This window comes from Carex rostrata, chromosome 20 (assembly GCF_964058835.1).
Source record: "Carex rostrata chromosome 20, lpCarRost1.2, whole genome shotgun sequence".
Taxonomy (NCBI): domain Eukaryota; kingdom Viridiplantae; phylum Streptophyta; class Magnoliopsida; order Poales; family Cyperaceae; genus Carex; species Carex rostrata.
The window spans coordinates 5,293,330-5,313,798 of record NC_135937.1 but is presented as its reverse complement, the minus strand read 5'-3'; the positions used below and the strand labels follow the sequence as shown (position 1 = coordinate 5,313,798).

The following is a 20,469-nucleotide window of genomic DNA, read 5'->3' as shown; positions in this document are numbered from 1 at the left end:
AATTTGATTGGGCTATGCAAATGCTCTACACAATTCAATGATGCAATCAATGATATTCAACATGACAAACGAATACACAGTTTAATTCCTGAAAATAAAGTATCAAACAAGTCCAAGAATCCCGCACCTTAGTATGACGAGCGTACCGCTTAATTTAAGGATCGGGCGTCTCGAATTGTCTCGCGATATCTTGCTCGACCGAGCCTACACCTATATTATACGTTTACTTGGTTTAATTCGGGTTCAGTGGTCTATACGTTTACTTAGGGTTTGTACAGTCCCAAATCAATTCTTTTCGGTTCCTTCTTTCTTATTAAAAATCTCATATAGCGGTGCACAAATGCATCTAGGCCCTCTAGCCATATACCATTTCACTTTGGTAACAATCAATCACCGTTTCACTACTTTGGTTCTCAGATCAATTCAATTTACCGATTGGTTAAACCCTAATTTGGTCAAAACCTCAAATTTAACCGTTAAACGTTCTAAAAATTCACGATCAAGAGGCAACCATACCGATTACAAGTCTAAGTGGTTGGGTTAAGCAAATCAAATCATGATTATGCCAACTTTCAATTTTGGCACGAAACCCTAGAAATCAGATTTCACAAATCGGAAGAAATCGGGAAAAAGATTGACAAATAAACAAGCAAGGAGTGTAGAGGAACTAGTCCTCGAGCAATTCGAACACAAATCTCGAGTTTAAAATGAAAACCAGAGAAATCGAGAAATCGTAGATTTTAGAGAGAAACGAAAAGAGAAAATAATACCGAATAGGAGAGTTAGAAGAGATCCACGGGCGTTTACTCGGTTTCGGTTTCGATTTCTCGCAACAATCGGGGGTTTGAGAGGAACGGGAAACTCTCTCGCTCTTTTTCTTCTCTCTTGGCAGAAATTTCACTTAAAATGGTAAATGAATGAAGTGGGAGAGAGAGAGAGAGCAGGAATTATGCAAATAAGCCCTTGGAATCACCCAGTGCGGATCACTCACCCGCACTGGATCTGAGTGCGGACACACTCGGCAGTTTGTAGGTCCTTCCAGCACTTTCCAGTGCAAAAATCGGTGTCGGTGCGGGTCCTCCATCCGCAGTGCGGGTCACTTCACCCGCACTCAGCACTTAGTCAGTTTTCAGCATGAATTTTAACACAAAAATCACCCGCAGTGCGGGTGGCTTCACCCGCAGTGAGAACTTAGTAGATTTTTGGAAGAATTTCAGAAAAAGTCCGAGCGTAATGCGGACGCACTGACCCGCAGTGCGGGTGGCCTCACCCGCACTCAGTACTTAGCCAATTTCAGTTCAACACAGAAAATCATGAGTGCGGCCGCACCCACCCGCAGTGCGAGTGGCCTCACCCGCACTCACAGAAATTTCAAAGGCAATTTAAGGAAAACAGAAGTCAGTGCGGGTCAGTCACCCGCAGTCACCTACCAGTGCGGACGCAGTGAGCCTGTAAAGTCTCAAATTCTCAAAATTTCGACGCGGTTTCGATTCACACTTAACTTACTTAATTAGAGGAACCTAAATTAAGGTTTTAACTTTCATTTTGTTAGCACAATTAACTTGATTCTTGATTTTAATTCATTTGAATTTAATTGTAAAAATTTCGTAACGTAACATTATCTCTCAATTTAAGATTCGAATAATTCGTTCTCAATTTATATAATTTTTATATATTCCATTAACTCTCTAAAATTCCTAAATGAATTAGTTTTATAAATTCTAAAATCCAATGGTACGAATAATTTCGTATAATTATGCTCTTATTTGGAATTCAATTTATTTATTTATTTACACGAATCTAATTAAATAAATTTCTTCTTTCCTAAAACTTAAAAAGAATTGTAACGGATTTTCTAAGTTTCTAATTTACCGAATAATTATAATTTTATTCCTAGTGCTATATTTTAGTTTATTTCTAAATCTCGAAATTTTAGTTTCATTTTAGTCTGTCAGAAAATTTCTGAACGATCGTTAAGTTAATTAAAACTTTTTATTTAAGCCAATTGATTGATTTATCAATTTAATCAAGTTTTAAAATTTCGGAATGTAACATTAAGTGTATTAGATTTGTCACTTTGTGTTGTCTCTAAATTAGGCGTTTTAGATGTGTCACTTTGTGTTGTTTCTATGTTTCTTTCAAACATTAAGAAATTAAAATTCAATTCCTCTTGTGTTGTATTAGATGTCTCCCCCTGAATTGAATTTTGAAAATTTTTATAAAATGATTCATGCTCTAAGAAAATTGCATCCATTGTAGTAAAGAATTTTTCTCGTATTCGGACTATAACACTTGTATCCTTTTTTATTTTGTTCAATTCCTAGAAACACACATTTTTCTGCTCTTGGTTCAAGTTTTGAACGAAGGTGTTTTTGTAAATGAATATATACTGTACACCCAAAGACTTTAGGCGCTAGGTTGAGTATTGAATTAATTTTAAGATGTGTAGAGAAAAGTTGTAAAGGTGTTTGAAAATTATTTACCTGTGTTGGAGTTCGATTCATGAGATATATAGCAAATGTCATTGCATTATCCCAAAAGATATTCGGTACGCTAGTTTCAATCAGGAGGGCCCTTGTAATTTCGAGGATATGCCGATTTTTTTGTTCGGCAACTCCATTTTGTTGCGGCGTTCCAACACAAGTTGTCTCGTGCACTATTCCTTCGTTATGAAAAATTGTTTGTAATTCACGATTTATATATTTAGTTCCATTATCACTCCTAATTACCTTGATTGTTTTTTCAAACTGTGTTTTAATCATGGTTATGAAATTTTTAAAAATTTCCTTAACTTCTTCTTTGGTTTTTAACAAATATAACCATGTCATACGAGAAAAATCATCAATAAAAATTACATACCATTTGTAACCAGATTTCGAAATTATTGGGGATGGGCCCCACACATCTGTATGAACCAAATCAAATGGAGCAAGTTTTTTATTATTATTCGGTAAGTATGTGGACCTATGATTTTTAGCCTTAATACATGTTTCACATACAAAATTTTTATGATGAGAATTGATAAATAACTGAGGGCAGAGTTTTTTCATATAACCGAAGGACGGATGCCCTAATCTTTTATGCCATAATAAAATTTTATTCTCCACATCTGTAGCGTTCATACTGAGTAGCACATCTCCAGTCTTCATATTGTCGAGATAATACAACCCTCATTTCCTAGTACCACGGCCAAGAATTCTCTTGGTTTGAATATCCTGAAATGTGCAATAGTGAGGAAATATGTGGACTACACAGTTGAGTTCTCGTGTCAATTGTCCAATTGATATTAATTTTAAAGACAAGGATGGTACTACTAATGTATTTTTAAGGGTCAGGTTCGGGTATAATGCCACATCTCCAGCTTTACTAACAGGGTAACAAATACCATTTGCATTAAATATCCCAATTTTTCTAGGTAACTTAGAGTTTATGAGATCATTTTCATTATACGTCATGTGATCTGTGGCTCCTGTATCAGGCACCCACTCTTCTTCTTTTAAATAATTACAATTAAAATTAAAATTACCTGAGCTGCTGCCATTACCTGATGCATCTTGGATTGGAAACCCAGGGTTATTGGTACCTGCTGCATGAAGTCCTCTTATCTGTTGGTTTGCTTGCTCCATTGAATTGTTTGTTTCACCTTGACTTCGGTTGCCAGCTCCATTTGCCCACTGGTTCGGTTGTGACCCAGCACCTTGACTGAAATTTCCAGTCCCGGTCCCTGTGTTGCTTCCTCTTGGTTGGGCTACATCATGAGTTCCTGCATCAACTTTTGCAACAGCTACTTGGCCCTTCCCTGACCAATTAGTTTTCCCTTTGCGCCTATCCTTAAACCACTCGGGATACCCTACCAACTGAAAGCACTGTTCTTTGGTGTGTTTCGTTTGCCCACAGTGGGTACATCTCAACCTAGATTTATCAAAGTTCTTCTGCCCCCTCGAGATCATAGCAGCTGATGCGTGGGAACCCCCTTCATTTCCTTCATTCATGATCTCTTGTCTAGTGGCTTCTTTTCTAATCCTCGCAAATGCTTGTTCGAGTGTTGGAAACAGGGTCATTTGGAGAACATTTGCTCGTTCATTATCCAGTTTATCATCAAGGCCGTCTAGAAATGAATAAACTCTGGACTCTTGGATGAACTTGTCGAATTTTTCGATGTCAGATGTACACTTCATAGGATTCGGACGACGGAAATCGATTTCTAACCACAGGTCTTGTAGGTCATTGTAGTATTCTTCAATGGTTCTCCCTGCTTGCTTGACTCTATTCACATTTTTATTTAAATCAAACACTTGGGCTGCATCACTTCCGTCATAGAAGGTAGTGGCTATGGCTTCCCACACCTCCTTGGCTGTTGGATAACGGAGGAACTTGCCGTAGAGGTTCTTATCCAGAGAGTTACAAATCCAGCCTTTTACTACTGTGTCTTCAACATCCCACCGATTAAACAACAAGTCAGTAGTATTCGGAGGAGGATCTGTGATGTGGTTCAGTTTTTCGCGAGCCTTGAGACACATACGTATCGACTGTGACCATAGGGAATAATTCTTTCCATCAAGTTTGATGGGAATGAGATTCGGATGAAGGGTTGTATCAGAGGTGACATGCGATGATGGTGGTGGTTTGGTAGGATTCTGCTGCATAGCTATCAACTGATTCTGCTGCAAGGTAATCAGTTGTGCAAGTTTTTCGATTAGGCCGGCTGTGTCATGAGAGGTGTCGGGGTTAGTTGCCATGGTGATATTTCAAAGGATCAGTAACAATTTTTTTCGAAAGCAGGTTACTCTAACCGCTCTGATACCATGTTACGAATCAAGAACACCAAACTCCCAGAAAAACTCCCTCCCACCCAGAATTTTATTTTAAAAAAAAACGAAATTACAATGGTTCTTTTTTTCTTTCTTGCATATCCTGCCTTCACAGCCTACATTTATCATTCTCTATATTTAATATTTGGAAACTGTAAATTACATTCTAAACTTAGATTATACCAGCACTATTGCCTAACTACAAAATAATTACATCTAATTCCTCCAATATGCTGATATGTCTTTCCTTTTACTTCATGCTTTCCTATTCTTGGTCACCAGATATTTCTCTGCTCTGTTTCTCAATTCGCCAGCTTGCTTCTTTTGACAGAATTCCTCTGATTACAAATGCCCCACAAAATCCCACAAATCTAGTAGATCAGATTCTTTTGCTCTCTTAAGAAACTTGAACCCTTGCCAGGAATTGTAAAGACAAAATCTAGTGCGATACTAGTTAAAAATCAGAATATCTCCAGATTGATAGCCCCCAAGATATTGTGCGATACTAGATAAGAAAAAATATTGTGCTTAATAGTTTTCTATTGTACAATCACAAACCTATTTTAATTCTTATAGTATATATATTTGAAAATTATTATTAAAATTAAAATTTGAATTTTAGAATTTAATTAGTCACTAAAAATCCGTTATTAAAAATTTAATTATGTAGAACCGCAGGCTCATGCAATGGTACGAATCTCGTCTCTCCAGGAAGAGATTTTGTTTAATTCTCAAAAATAGCATCTAAAAAGATGCTAAAGTGTACCATAATCCTTTAATAAAAAAAATTATGTGATAAAAATAGTAAACACCTATTAATCGATTCAATTTAATACACGTCTTATATATATTAATAATTAGAAATTAAGAATACATATATATTTTGTATTTTTTAATTTAAATAATATTTTCAAGTATATATTATAAAAATTAAATTTACCACAAAGATTGAATGCGCGGAAGAATAAATTTTCTGCGCACAACTGCAACAGAGTTACAGAAACCATTATCTGAATTCTGAAAGTACAGCAAGGCCCAAATAAACCTTTCTTCAAATATAAGCAAAATATCATAGAATTATCTGTAGTGCACTGGGACCGTTATATTGCAGTATATTTTACATTTTTTTTACAGTAGAGCAGCAAGCAGTTTCCCCGCATTTCTTCCTTTCTGGTATTCCAATCCTTGCTTTATTCTTTGTTGAAGCCACCGAGTTGATGAATAGTAATTTGATTAGTCAAAGAGAGTTTTGCATCCTGATATTCAGTATTTAAGTCGTATGAAAATCTTTGCGGTTTGTTGTCACTGTGGTGATTGTTTGAATTGATCAAGCGGACATGTGGCCACTCTTCTGGTTGTGCCCGCAAAGTGTTTGATAGAATGCCACTTAGAATTTATACAGTAATTTTGTTGATTAAACTAGGACCGCACAATATATTGAACGATGTTAATTATATCCTATATTTATAGGACTGCTTCCAGGTCTTGGTTGTTGGTTTTGTTCTGTACACACGACAACGTAATAATCGTCTAGCAAGAGAAAAAATTGCTAAAGAGAGAGAGCAAATCTTGAATCTAAACAATTCAAATGGACGCTCTGCAAAATACTTCACAAGTCGTGAAATGAAGGATGCTACAAACAACTTCTTACGTACCAACCTTCTTGGAACAGGGGGATTTGGGGAAGTCTACAAAGGAGTGCTACCAGATGGAACCCCAATTGCGGTAAAGTGTGCCAAGATCGGAAACACCAAGTCCACGGACCAAGTTTTAAATGAGGTGCGCATCCTATCACAGGTTAATCATCGGAGTCTGGTACGCCTCCTCGGATGTTGCATGGACATGGATCAACCAATCATGGTATACGAGTTTATATCTAATGGGACCTTAGCCGATCACCTTCATGGCCTCCGGTCACCGCTAACTTGGCATCATCGCTTGTCAATAGCACATCAAACAGCCGAAGGGCTTGCTTATTTACATTTTCTTGCTGTGCCACCGATCTATCACCGAGATGTTAAATCTACCAATATCCTGCTTGATGAGAAGCTTAGTGCTAAGGTATGTAGCATGATATATGAACGTGTTACGGAATGTATTACCACAGTTGAGTGAGGCTACGGTAATATACATATTACGGATCGACTCATGCTATGGATCCATATCTGTATTTTCAAAGTTCAAACAGTCGATCCGAACCGTTAAACATGATCTCTATATGAAAATGCACTTGAAGACCTAATTATATATTTTTTAGAATTTTTATTTTTTTTATTTTTTTTAGATAGGTAGAAAACCAGTGCTTTCGGATGGTCCATAATATTCAAATCAAATGATTTTCTACCTATATAAAAAAATAGTGATTTTTTTAGAAAATATTAAATTTGGTCTACAAGTAGATTTTCATAAGAAGATCATGTTAAATGGTTTAGATCGACTGTTTGGACTTTAAAAACGGAGATATGATCCATAGCGCGGGCCACTATGTAATATGCATATTACCATAGCCTCAGTCACCACAATTTGTTACATGTAATTTATGTTTTATCTATGTACCAATTACTTACAGGTCTCTGATTTTGGTCTGTCCCGCTTGGCAGAATCAGACTTAAGCCACATCTCGACATGTGCACAAGGGACTTTAGGGTACCTAGACCCGGAGTACTACCGTAACTTCCAGCTAACAGACAAGAGCGATGTATATAGCTTTGGAGTAGTTCTTCTAGAACTTCTCACATCACAAAAGGCAATAGACTTCACGCGACCATCTGATGATGTGAACCTAGTGATCTATGTAAAACGACTGGTGATGGAAGAAAGACTAATGGAGGCTGTGGATCCAACAATTACGAAAGATGCCACTGATATTGAACTTGATACTATGAAGGCGATAGGGTTCTTAGCGGTAAGTTGTATAGAGGAGACACGGCAAAATAGACCATCAATGAAAGAAGTGCATGAGGAAATTGAGCTGATTATGACTCTTGGTGAAAACCACTGATCAAACTCTTTAGTTTTTTTTTTGGTAGCAATCATTGAGATTACACTTGGTTATCAGCTTAGTTGGTTTTTAGAGGGGTTCTCTAACTAATTTTGTATATTTATATCTGATTTTATAATCTTCATTCTTGTGATTTCATACTTGTTATGTGATATCAATTACTAAAATTTTCCATGATATATATACTAGATCTGTTGTACTTTCTTTTTCATCTACTCTGGTATTTTATAATTGCAAATGATGTAGAATTTTTTAGCTCAATTACTTGATAAAAGATATCTCGGGCAACATGGCAAGGTCCTGTATTTTATGTAGCTCGTGCTTCTTCTTAAACCAAAACATTTACACTTCAATTTGCATATTAAATAAAAGATGATACAATATATTGCTTTTCTTCAAAGAAGTTACTGTAATTAGCTTTTCTTTATGGCATTTGTGTGCAACAGTCTACTGCCCCTTTTCTACTCGGTTTCATGCCATATATACATATAGATGATCTTGCTGCTTGCTCATAATAGTTTACTGCCTTTCCTTCTATGTGGTTTCTTGTGTGGTGGGTTCCTTCTCTTCAATGGGTGCTATAGTGACAAGATACCCGAATTATACCTGTTTAATTCTTTTTTGGAGTGATGCCAAATCGAACGCCGAATTATTCGGTTGACCGAACTTTGACCGAATTAAACCCGAATAATTCCCGAATTTTACGAACTTTTCCCGAATTTTACGAATTATTCACGATTTTTTTCCAAATTTTTCCAAGAACAATTATTTTTTTTTGTTTTTTGTTTTTTTGCTCCCTTGTAAGACTGAGATTTCTGATCTAGATAATTCCGAATAATTTCCAAATTATACCCGAATTATTCCCGAATCACGAATTTTTGATCTCGCCAAACCGAACCCGAATAATTCATTTGTCACTATGATGGGTGCTTCACCTACAACCTTATAGTCGTTCCCCTGTTTGGATCCATGTCATCCTTTGCTGTGAGATGTGGAGGTCTTTAATTAAAGCACATAACTATAAGCAGTCTATCTCACCAAGGTTAAAAAATAAGCACAGAGCAAGCTTTAAAGTCTAGCCAAGTACTCTGTTTGAACTTTGAAGAGCCGTAAAGCCAGCCAAAAAATAAGAATGCTGGACTATACTCTCTATGTTGACATTTAATTGCCAAAAAATAAGCACCAAGCAACGAAGTAATTGGTGGAGAGAATAGAGAAACAGAAAGTCAACCCTACAATAATAGATCCGTTCAAGTGGAATAAAAAATAGAGATATTATATGCAGGCCTCTGATTCCTCAATCTCCAAAACAACTCCAATTATTTTTTTATCAACTTATTTAAAAAAATGAAGAGTGGGGGTCTGGTAACTAATATATATATTTTTATTATAGTCTGTAGACCTCACACACACACATTTTTTTTCTGCCTTTGACAGGGATCAAACCCACTTCTTGTGCTTTGGATTTATATCTCTATTTTCGAAGATCAAATACTTGATATGAACCATTAAATATGATCTCCATATGAAAAATCACTAGTTTTGATGATCCAGAATTTTTAAATAAAGTGATTTTTTACCTATCTACAAAATGAAAAATTTCCTTATCATGAAAATTTTGAAATCTGAGTTCATAGTAGAGGCCGATTTGTAATATACATATTACCATAGCCTCACTCAAAACTGAATAAGCAAGTATGCATTGACGCAATAGTTAAGTGGACGTATATTGATGCAATATAAACACGGTGTTGAAAGCTGTCAAAATATATCTCGATAGAATATTAATCAAAACTGCGTAATGGCTATTAACAATTGAGGAGGGTTCAAATGCCTTCATTTTTTGTGCCTCCATCATGTCTCCATTTTTAAAAACTTTAATAACACAAAATTTTAATTTAAAAATTCAAAATAAAACCATTGGATATGAACTACATCATTTTATCTATGCACGTGTAGAAAATTATGACATTTCAACTTTGTTTTGGTTGTCATCTTGAGCTTGTAAAAATGTATACTATTGTGGATAATTTTTAGACTTTGATTTTTCATCTTATTGATTCATATAAAAGCAAAATCAAAATGTGATAATTTTTTATAGACACAGAGAGAAAATAACATAGATCACATCTAACGGTTTTATTTTGACGTTTAAGTTTTAAATTTTGAGTTATTTAAGTTTTTAAAAATGAAGGCATGATGGAGGCACAAAAAATGGAGGCATTTGAACCCTTCTCTTAACAATTATGTCTTAACTGAAATACGACATGCGTATAATGATACAAACTAGACAAGTGTGTACTTTTAATTAAGGTGCATGTTAAGTAATGAATGATACTTAGGAGATGAATTTATAAGGATGGTTATCAGGCCTGATAAAAATATGAAATATTCTAAATATAGTTTCATAATCTAAATATAATTGTACCAGCTGGCAGCTTGTATATATATACTGAAGAAATGCAGAAGTCTTTGATACAAGTTACCTTACGTTTATCCCAAAATGGAAGGATGGATCAATTTCTTCTCAAATTGCCTCCTGTTATTAGTTGCTATTCAATCAGCAACAAGAGTCACTGCCAAAATATGCCCCCTGTGTGGCACTCAACCGGTTCCTTTCCCATTGAGCACCGATAGTACCTGCGGCGATCCCACCTACAAAATCCGGTGCTCCCCCGCCGCCTCCACGCTCTTCTTAGATGCCATCAATTACTCTTACCCCATCACTTCTATCTCCCCCTCCTCACAGCTCCTCACGATCAACACCTCATTTATCAAGTCGGCTATTACAAGCTCAATCTAACCTGTTTATATTTCGCATTAATTAAAAATTTGAAATTTCTTTGCTTTAATTTTTTTTTGTTATCTTTTGCAGGAATGAATCATGCATCTCTTCGGACTTCAACTCCAAGGGTTTCCAACTAAATGAATCACAACCGTTCAGTGTGACATCGAGCAACATGATCATGCTGTTCAACTGCACCCCTCAGATGCTACAGGCCCCTATCAATTGTTCATCCAACTCCCCCTGCCACCGATTTCCCAACAAACAGTGCCAAGCCCTCCCGCTTTGTTGCACGTATGGTGCCGGAGGGTCCACCACTTTTCATTCAATCCGTGGCCTAGGCACTGGATACTGCACTGCATACAGTAGTTTTATCACCCAGGGTACTACTCAGCCAGTAGATACATGGTTTAGTAAACCAGGTGTCGAACTAAAGTGGGTTACGCCGAGAGAGCCTGTTTGCCACACACAAGAAGATTGTGAGGACAGTGCAAAGACAAACTGTACAGTGGACCCAAATTCAGTAGGAGCAGCGATGACGTTGAAGCGGTGCTTTTGCATCGGCCCACTGGTGTGGAACTCTATAACTGGCATCTGTGAACAGAGTGAGTTCTTAAAAAGTTACGAGTATGGCACAATTTTTTAATGATAAGTCACTGAATGGTACCAGTTCAATTGTATTAGACCAACAAAAGTACTTTTGATATATTCTAAGCTGCTTGAATCAAAATTGATGGTACAGATCCTACAGAGTGTGATAGCCAGGGTGGTTGCAGCCGTTGGCCTCTTATTGCTGGTATGAACAAAGAAATATCGTCACCTCTTCTTACAATTTTATTATAATTCTCTATATTTAAGTAATTATCCTGATTTCTTTCTGATCTATCTTCTGGGAATGTTATTTACGTTAATTAATTATCGCTATTTTGGTTCGTACTCTCTACTTAATCGGTAAGGATTTTATATTCATAAACTCTGATTTTGCATAAGAATATTTAAAATAACATAGCAGTGTGACATATATAGGTTTTAAAACCACTTAGCAGTGTGATTAATATAGAATATATCATTTCTTTTAATCAGACAAACTGTACATTTGATACAAAAATTAAAAGGAATACATAAATGGTTTATATTACTCTTTTCTTTTTGCAATTTGTTTTGTGCAAATCTAAGGGTCAAAATATCTTGCACTTTGCTAGAAGTGGACAGAGAATTCAATAGGTATGTGTTTGCAAGAATCGGTTTGTAAAAAGAAACATAGTGCTTATTTTAATCAATCTATGACTGTCCAATACAGTATGTAATGGTTTTTGCCTATTACTTTGAATCACACAATTTAGTAATTAAAATTTGAAGTCAGAAAGTATAAAGAAATCGGCACTGGCAAAGTACTGTAGCGGACCTATATACAAAGCATATTTCACAATTATGCTATACAAATATTTTTGTTTGAATTACTGCCTCTGACTTTTCATGTTCTAAACAAAGAATCAAAGTATCACTCAGCCGGCTGAGAAAAAAAAATGCATTAAAGAAAGAAAGCCGGCTAGTTAATTAGCTCTCGAACAAAAAACAATTAAAACAAAACCAGTAAAATGAAGGGAAAAAAAATAAGGTAGTCAAATGCTGTGCAACAGATTATCAATTGTGTACAAAATATTGATCAACGATTATTAAGTGTCCTAGCATTGCGCCTTTAAGTAAAGCATTTGCACAATTAACCTTACAGTTAGCCAATATAACATAAACCGTTTTCATAATGCTCTCGCTGTTGGTTTCCACCTTATTATGCGATATTCATCGAAGTTACTGATTGCACTTGATGTCATCTCCTAAAAAATATTAATTTATTACTTGGAGAGAAACAATTTGATTGCTTGCATTTGATGATCTACTAGATAGTGCTAGTCTGATTTTCACAAAACTAAACAGGATTATAGTGATAATACCGGTGAATATTTTTTACTGTACAACCACATCATCTTGATTTATTGTTAATTCCTTTAGGATCGGATTTCTCTCACTTTTTTGACCTGTAAAATTCATTTTGGTAGTAACATTACATTTTTCTGATACATATCAATTTGTAGGCTTGAGCTGCTGTCTAGCCGCAGCACTTGTCCTATGTGTTATTGGATTCATTCTCTATGGACGACAACGTCGCCTTCGACTGGCAAGAGAACGGCTGGTAAAAGAGAGGGAACAAATTTTGAATCTGAACAACATGACTGATCGCTCCACAAAAAATTTCACAAGTCGTGAGATGAAACAAGCAACAAACAATTTCTCAATTGACAACCTCCTTGGAGTCGGAGGGTTTGGTGAAGTCTACGAAGGAGTGCTACCTGATGGAACACCAATTGCGGTAAAGTGTGCTAAGATCGGAAACACCAAGTCCATGGACCAAGTTTTAAACGAGGTGCGCATCCTATCACAGGTTAATCATAGAAATCTGGTACGCCTCCTTGGATGTTGTGTGGACCTAGATCAGCCGCTCATGGTTTATGAATTCATACCTAACGGAACCATATCTGACCATCTACATGGAATCAGATCTCCGCTTACATGGCATCATCGTCTATCTATTGCACTTCAGACAGCTGAAGGGCTTGCTTATTTACACTTTTCGGCTGTGCCGCCAATCTATCACCGAGATGTCAAATCTACCAATATTCTGCTTGATGAGAATCTCAACGCAAAGGTAATAATATCAGCCTAGTCCTTTTCATGTTAAAAGCAATAACTGACTAATTTTCCAATCAATTCTTATATGATAATTCATTAAGGGGATGCATAATGCATTTAACATAATTTGATATTCTTAATTTCTTATTTATATCCCAAACAGGTATCTGATTTTGGTCTGTCCCGTCTGGCAGAATCTGACTTAAGCCACATCTCAACATGTGCGCAAGGTACGCTAGGTTATCTCGACCCAGAGTACTACCGTAATTTCCAACTGACAGATAAGAGCGACGTGTACAGCTTCGGAGTAGTTCTTCTAGAACTTCTTACATCACAGAAGGCCATAGACTTCACACGGTCATCTGATGATGTGAATCTAGTGATTTACATGCAGCGACTGGTCATGCAAGATCAAATAATGGAGGCTGTGGATCCAATTATTACAAAGGGAGCAACTGAGGTTGAACTTGATACTATGATGGCACTAGGATTTTTGGCTATGAGTTGCTTAGAAGAGAGGCGACAGGATAGGCCATCGATGAAAGAGGTAGCCGAGGAGATTCAGTACATCATAAATCTATTGGCCATGGACATTGATAAAAGTATATAGGTTTTAATTGTTTAAGTTAAATTGAGTCAAGTATTTCAAGTTTTTTTCTTGGAGGGGGTATTGATGTCATGATATATATATACCTTGATTGTTGTGATTTCACTTTGTAATTAATGCGTACATTAAAACCCTAGTATCAAATGCAAGCATTAATTGAATAAAGTCATTAATTGTGCATGTGCCAAACAATTTGGTTGCACACAAATTAATAATAACGGTACATGACCACCTGTTCCACTCAGATCCAACTACTGTACGGAAAGTTAATTAGTTTAGCAGAATCTCTTGTGAGAATATTCTTTTATGAAATTCATGAATATCATAGGCTGCGGTGTTCGTATAAAAGAACAATTTTCATTGTTTAATTATAACTGCACGACATGTAGAGGCACAAAATGAACCCAAAAAAAACAAAACAGAGAACAGACTCTCTTCATTTTGAGGTTGTACAATAAATCATTTGTATTTACAAAAATAATGAGAATTGTGTTTGTTTGGATTTAGTTAGTGTCTAAAAAGTTGTGTGCTTTTGGGTTTAATCACAGGAATAAACAACTTTCTCAAAATAATTACAGAAATAGACGAGTTTATTTCGTAGGAGTCCTTTTCTTTAGTTCAAATCAAATTTGGTTTGATATTAGATCGGAACTGTAAAATTTGAATGCACTTGATCTGCATAAATTTTCTTTAGGAACCGTAAAAGTTTTTTTTTTTGAAGGACAGCTGGCAAGAAGCCAGCCGGCAATATATTGATAAAGAAAATTATTTACATCCCCAAGCGGGGTTTCCTAATATCTATATTACACATTAATTTTTGAAAAGTACACTAATCAGGACTGCAAAAGTTGTTTGTGCAAATCTAAACTCCGATTGAACAGCTCTGACATTGCATTATATCGAATTTGATCAAATGTTGATTGGACTGCGTCTCTATTAATTAATTAATTAGACATTAAATTTTTCTAGGCTATTTTCGTAAATCTGTTCTTTTCTTATTGCAGTCGATTTGTTGACTATGACTCTATGACCCGCTTGGCTGCCTTACATAGGGTTTGGGTGTACGAATCTTGATGTTAATCAAACGATTCTGACCAGATATCGGAACAAGGATTCCTGATTCCTAGATGGAGAGGTGCACTGTGCACAGTATAGGATTGTGGCACTAAACTGGAAAGATCGAAAATAAAAATTAAAATTCCAAGACAGTTTGAACCAAAATTAATAAAATTAATGTACGGTTTGATCACTGCCAATGACTAATCGGCTTAAATGGACCTTTTTTACAATGGTGTGAATATCAACAAAGCAACATCCAGACAATAGTTACCAAGTTTAATATAAAAGAGTAGCCGGATCCCGTTTTGTGTGCGATGAATCAATGGTTTCTTATGGAATCGTATTTTGGTATGTTTTGATTTTTGAACAACCCACAAAGCATAAATAATAAGTTGCTTCCCCATTTTTGGTTTCTTGGTACTCCATATAAGGAATTTACATATTGTTATTATCAGAAGTTAAGGTGCACCAATTAAATACGCCCTTTGGATTGTAATTGAACTTTGTATGTTGTGCTAATTGTGCACTTTGCTAATGAAAATAACCTGGTTGCTCCTGCCATGGAATTTCAAAAAATAATAATAATAATAATAATAATAATAATAATAATAATAATAATAATAATAATAATAATAATAATAATAAAATAAGCTGCACCAAATAATAAAATCATAGTATTAGAAATTCAATTGGATGGTCTTCTTATTGCAATGAATAAAAAATTATTGTTGCAATCCGGATAATTGAATTACATTTTACTATAACATAACATCCGCGATGGATCATAAAATTATATTTTTTTTAATCAGTATCTCAAAAAAAAAAAAAAAACCCTCTTTGCTTCATATTGTTCTGTATCACGACTTAAAAAAGTTATAAAAAATGCAATTGGTACAGTTTTGTTTTTGTGAAGTTATATCTAAAAGCTATGTTTGATAGGATGAAATATGGATAACAAGATAATGACTATAATTATTTTTTTTCTGAAGGTCGATAATGACTATAATTGGTAGTGGAATAAAGTTGAAGGATAATAACAAAAAATAATATCTTATATGAGGGTGGTTATAATTAACGATTATACTTTTATCTCTCTATCAAATATAGAATTATACTTTTATATTTTGTTTTGCAAATTTCACCTAACATCTCTAGTATTTCAATCAACATCTGTTATTTTCAAGAACAGTGTTCCTCAAACCAAACTATATGTTACCCCTAATTTTTAACAAACTATTGGAACAAATTTATTGTACAATTTCACGTGAACTCAAGAACCCAACACCAACATTAAATTCCTTGTAGTGAACACAGAATACCAAGTCATACACTGTTCTAGTATTGTGTAAACATCGAAAGGCCCATTTTTGGTCCCGGGAAACTCTTGATAAACAGCCTCATTTGCCTTCTAACTCACTGAAGCCCAGTCCAAAAGCGCAAAGCCTATTTCACCTCGGTGACTTGTGGTCCCACTATGGAATTCGTTTCCCCTGCATTAACTCAAAAATGAATCTTTAGAGTTAATGCATATAGACTGTCCGATTTTCTTTAAGATTCGTGTGAATTAAATTTGCACGAATATTAAAGACATCCTATGTTTTAGGCGGGGTCGGATGGGCTCCGTCTACAATCGGACGGAGGATATGTATTAACTCAAAAGATGCTCTTTTGAGTTAATGCAGACGATGCGGACTACCCACTGCCATGGCTCTCGGACCCACTCCTCGGCTCTCGCCGACTCTCCCGCTTCTCTCTCGCGCGCTTTCTGTCTTGCATGTATACTACATACAAAAGGCAATCCATGTAGATGGGTCTTCGTTTATTATGAGAGTTATCTCTTACGTGGGGTCCATAAATCAGTGATCTATTTCACTTGTTACTCCTGGAGAGCGCCATATAATTTTGTCTGCGTTACATTCTCCCGCTACGACGAGTGTCTCCGTGTCCGTCTCTAGTTAGCACTAGTTCCTGAAATAAAACCTAAATTTTTACTAGAATTCCTTGCCGCAATCCCCAAATTAGAAACCGGATCTGGAATGGGGGGTAGCAACATCCAGAAGGAATTGACCCAGGTATTTTTTTTTTTTTTTTCCCTTAGTGTGATCTTGGGACGAAGATGAATTGGTTGGATCAAATTTCTTGCTCATAAATTGTTTGATTTGACGAGGATTTCAATTGAACTTCTTGTAGGTGGTGGAAGCGCCGCATCCATTGATCAAGCATTGGGTGTCCGTACTAAGAGATGAGAATACCCCTTCTTCTATCTTTAGTAAGTTGATATCGGTTTTCGCAGGTTTTTACGCGTATTTGGTCTCAAATTGGAAATTAGCCAATTGGTGAATGTCGTTTATTTTTATCTGACATGGATTTTTTTTCATTATATTTTAATTGTTGTAGGAAGTGCCATGGCAGAGCTTGGTAGATTGCTCATATATGAAGCTACCAGGAATTGGTTGGTTAGTACATCAAATGATATTTTTATGTTAAATTTTGCAGTGCTCTACATTTTACTTTTTTGTGCATATACTCAGAAAAAAGGAACTATTAAAATTGAATTAAATGTACGAATTTTCACCTTTTTTTAATTTATCTCTTTTAAAACTGACACAGCCAACAATAATTAGAGAAGTGCAGTCACCTGTAGGTGTCTCAATGGCAGAATTTATCAATCCAAAGGAGCCTATACTGGTATGAAATTATTTATATTCAACATTTTAGTATTATTATTTTTTTCCAAAAATAAATATAGGTCCTGTTAAGTCTGTATTGTTCTTGTTGTCGTCATAGGTTATACCAATTTTAAGAGCAGGTCTTGCACTAGCGGAACATGCCTCTTCGATTTTGCCCTGTTCTAGAACTTATCATCTCGGTATACAGATTCTACCTCTTCTTTGTTATTTTTATATGAGTAGGGTTAAAATGCCCCATTGTTTTCGTATCTGTTTTCAAAGTCCAAACAGTCAATCTGAACCGCTCAATGTAATCTCCATATTAAAATGTGGTTGGATATCAAATTTTATATTTTTTGGAAATTATTTACTATTTGTTTAGATATTTACAAAATCATTGTTTTTGGATGGTCCATAATCTTTTGAAAATCAGTGATTTTGTACCTATCTAAAAAATAGTTAAAAATTTCCACAAAATATAAAATTTGGTCTCCAAGCATATTTCAATACGGAGATCATGTTGAGTGGTTCGGATTGGCTGTTTGGACTTTGAAAATGGATATAGGGATGAAAGGCATGATTGAGGCATGAAAGACATAGGGGCATTTAAACCCTACTCATTTTGAGATATAATTTTGTGAGTGGATAACCAGAAATTATCTCCATTATTGGAAAATTATAATCCATTCTACACGCTATATCTATAAAATTCACTACATCCAACCATAATTTCTATGAGATCACAATATTCTTTCCAAGGGCCTATTGATACTTTCGATTTAATACACAGGTCTCTTTTGCTGATATTTCATGCAATTTATGCCCAGTCCTTGTGATCTATTTTCTTTGCTGATTTTGTAATTTTAAGGGATGTCCAGAGATGAAAAGACCCTACTACCCTCTATTTACCTTAACAAGTGAGTCTAGGCATTCCATACTATCAATACACTTTTCTTTGTTTTAATTATGTTACCTTGGTATAATACAAGAGACTTGCAAAAGTAATGCAGGTTGCCTGATAAGTTTGCAGAGGGAGCACGCATACTTCTAATAGATCCTATGCTCGCAACAGGTAAATTTCTTCTTTCGGTTTTGTTACTTCCATAATTTTTTGATTCTATATGAATTCATGTTATTATGTCAAGGTTCAACTTCTTTTTTTTTTTTTGGTTAAAAGCCCTTAGGCAGATTTCATTCAACAAACGTTTTACATGACCTAGCTATTACAATAAATCCTTTTGCAAAAACAGTCCAGAAAACAAATAGGAAAATAAAGCTACTAGCTAGGTTTGCAAAACATCTCCCTATGCTATGTCTGGGAACAAAGGGTATGTACTTCCAGTGAAGGCGAATTGGTCGATTCGCGCCCGATTTCAAGGTTCAACTTCTTATTGCTATTTCCCATCATTTATTATGGATTAGGTGGGACCATTGTTGCTGCAATTGATTTGCTCAAGGACCGTGGAGTTGACACCACCCAGATAAAAGTTGTAAGTTCTTAGTGAGATTTTCTCTTCTTCTGTTTGCTTGCATGCAGTGCCTACTTTATTTTTTATAGAAGTGCTTCAATGGCATCACACGTAATTGGATTTATGTATCCTTACATTTTGACAGCAATGCAAAAATTATAAAGTTCTACTAGCTTTTTTACAATGAGGCCGTAAGGATATAAAATTATATAATGTGGGAGGCATATATTCAAGGGCTACAGTAGGTAGTCTGTATCTGCATCTCATTTTTTTTTAAGGTAGTCTGCATGTCTCATTTTCACGTTGTTGATTTTCTTTTAATATTGACTCCAATAAAAACTGATGCATGAATGACATGTGTCCTCAGATATCGGCTATTTCATCCCCTCCAGCTCTTCAGAAGCTAAAGACAAACTTCCCTGGGTATATTATTTATATCACTATTAAATATTTAGTCATTGTATAATATATGATTCCTGATCTCTACCTGGTTTCATATCAGTAAAAAGAGCTAATCATTTCTTTTTGTATTTCACAGGCTTCAAGTGTACACTGGAGCTGTTGATCCAATCTTAAATGAAAAAGGGTATGCTCTCAATAGCTCACATTGTGAAACTCTAAGCACTATTAATTGCCATTATCAAATCCCAAAGAAAATAGTAAAAATGACTCTTGAAACTCTTTTACCTGTCCCTGTTGATATTACGAGTCAAATAGAAAAACTTAGTGCAGTAGCTTAAATCCTTCTTTGTTTCTTTTTCTGTCTTTCATTAAAAAAAAATATTGGGTTGAGTTAAAAGTTGTTCATTAAATGACAGGTATATTGTCCCTGGATTGGGTGATGCCGGAGATCGCAGCTTTGGCACATGAACTCTTTCTCAAGTTTGGATGAGGCCAATAGATGGAGACTGATTGGGAATCGGCATTTTAATTTGCTTAGGTGTTGAACAAATAGTGAAGGCTGTGGTACTGTTTTCTGTGTTTGCGGTTTGCTAATTTCCAAGTTAAATGTGTTATACCTAGGGTTTTGATCCATGCTTCATGGAAGACAACAGTATGGTTTTTGATCTGTTGATGTTAGCAAATCGCAAGATAGGTTATATTTATAGAATTTTAATGCAACTTATCCAAGTGGCGCTTTCTATTCTAGTATTATTTTCAATGATTTAGCTATTTTTCACAAAAAATGTTGTTTAATCCGTCTAGAGACGAGAGCCTCCTATGGGCCTTTACTCAAAGAACTGGAACCCAGCCATATGATCTTGTTTAGACGATTTAGACCGGCGGAAGCCTTGAGAAAGGGAAATTTAGGAGAAAACAGAAAATAAAATTGCCTGCATCTTCTTCATTAGCTCAACTTTTGAGTTAATGCATCTGAGC

At 35.5% G+C, this 20,469-nt stretch overlaps 3 protein-coding genes across 4 annotated transcripts; all 3 read left to right on the top strand.

Annotated features, from left to right (window-relative positions):
• The first annotated feature begins 6,303 nt into the window (after positions 1-6,303).
• On the top strand, positions 6,304-7,838 carry LOC144572417 (wall-associated receptor kinase-like 20). The gene is made up of 2 exons (XM_078322000.1): positions 6,304-6,872; positions 7,381-7,838. Exons 1-2 carry the CDS (start codon positions 6,435-6,437, stop codon positions 7,810-7,812), a joined length of 870 nt encoding a protein of 289 aa, XP_078178126.1. The 5' UTR covers positions 6,304-6,434; the 3' UTR covers positions 7,813-7,838.
• A 2,477-nt stretch (positions 7,839-10,315) lies between these two features.
• On the top strand, positions 10,316-13,964 carry LOC144572820 (wall-associated receptor kinase-like 20). The gene is made up of 5 exons (XM_078322494.1): positions 10,316-10,590; positions 10,688-11,202; positions 11,340-11,393; positions 12,691-13,301; positions 13,449-13,964. The coding sequence occupies exons 1-5, from the start codon at positions 10,316-10,318 to the stop codon at positions 13,893-13,895; spliced, it is 1,902 nt and encodes a 633-aa protein (XP_078178620.1). The 3' UTR covers positions 13,896-13,964.
• Positions 13,965-16,692: 2,728 nt separating this feature from the next.
• Positions 16,693-20,381, top strand: LOC144572419 (uracil phosphoribosyltransferase-like). Of its 2 annotated transcripts, XR_013517729.1 has the most exons (12): positions 16,799-17,023; positions 17,142-17,220; positions 17,349-17,407; positions 17,562-17,639; positions 17,739-17,820; positions 18,489-18,537; positions 18,631-18,692; positions 19,043-19,110; positions 19,457-19,512; positions 19,628-19,675; positions 19,908-20,055; positions 20,222-20,381. XR_013517729.1 is itself a non-coding variant. In XM_078322002.1 (11 exons), exons 1-11 carry the CDS (start codon positions 16,988-16,990, stop codon positions 19,957-19,959), a joined length of 669 nt encoding a protein of 222 aa, XP_078178128.1. In that variant the 5' UTR covers positions 16,693-16,987; the 3' UTR covers positions 19,960-20,206. The 2 variants fall into 2 exon arrangements, 1 of the variants encoding a protein (XP_078178128.1); XM_078322002.1 differs by lacking the exon at positions 20,222-20,381 and having other exon boundaries at positions 16,693-17,023; positions 19,908-20,206.
• Positions 20,382-20,469: the final 88 nt, after the last annotated feature.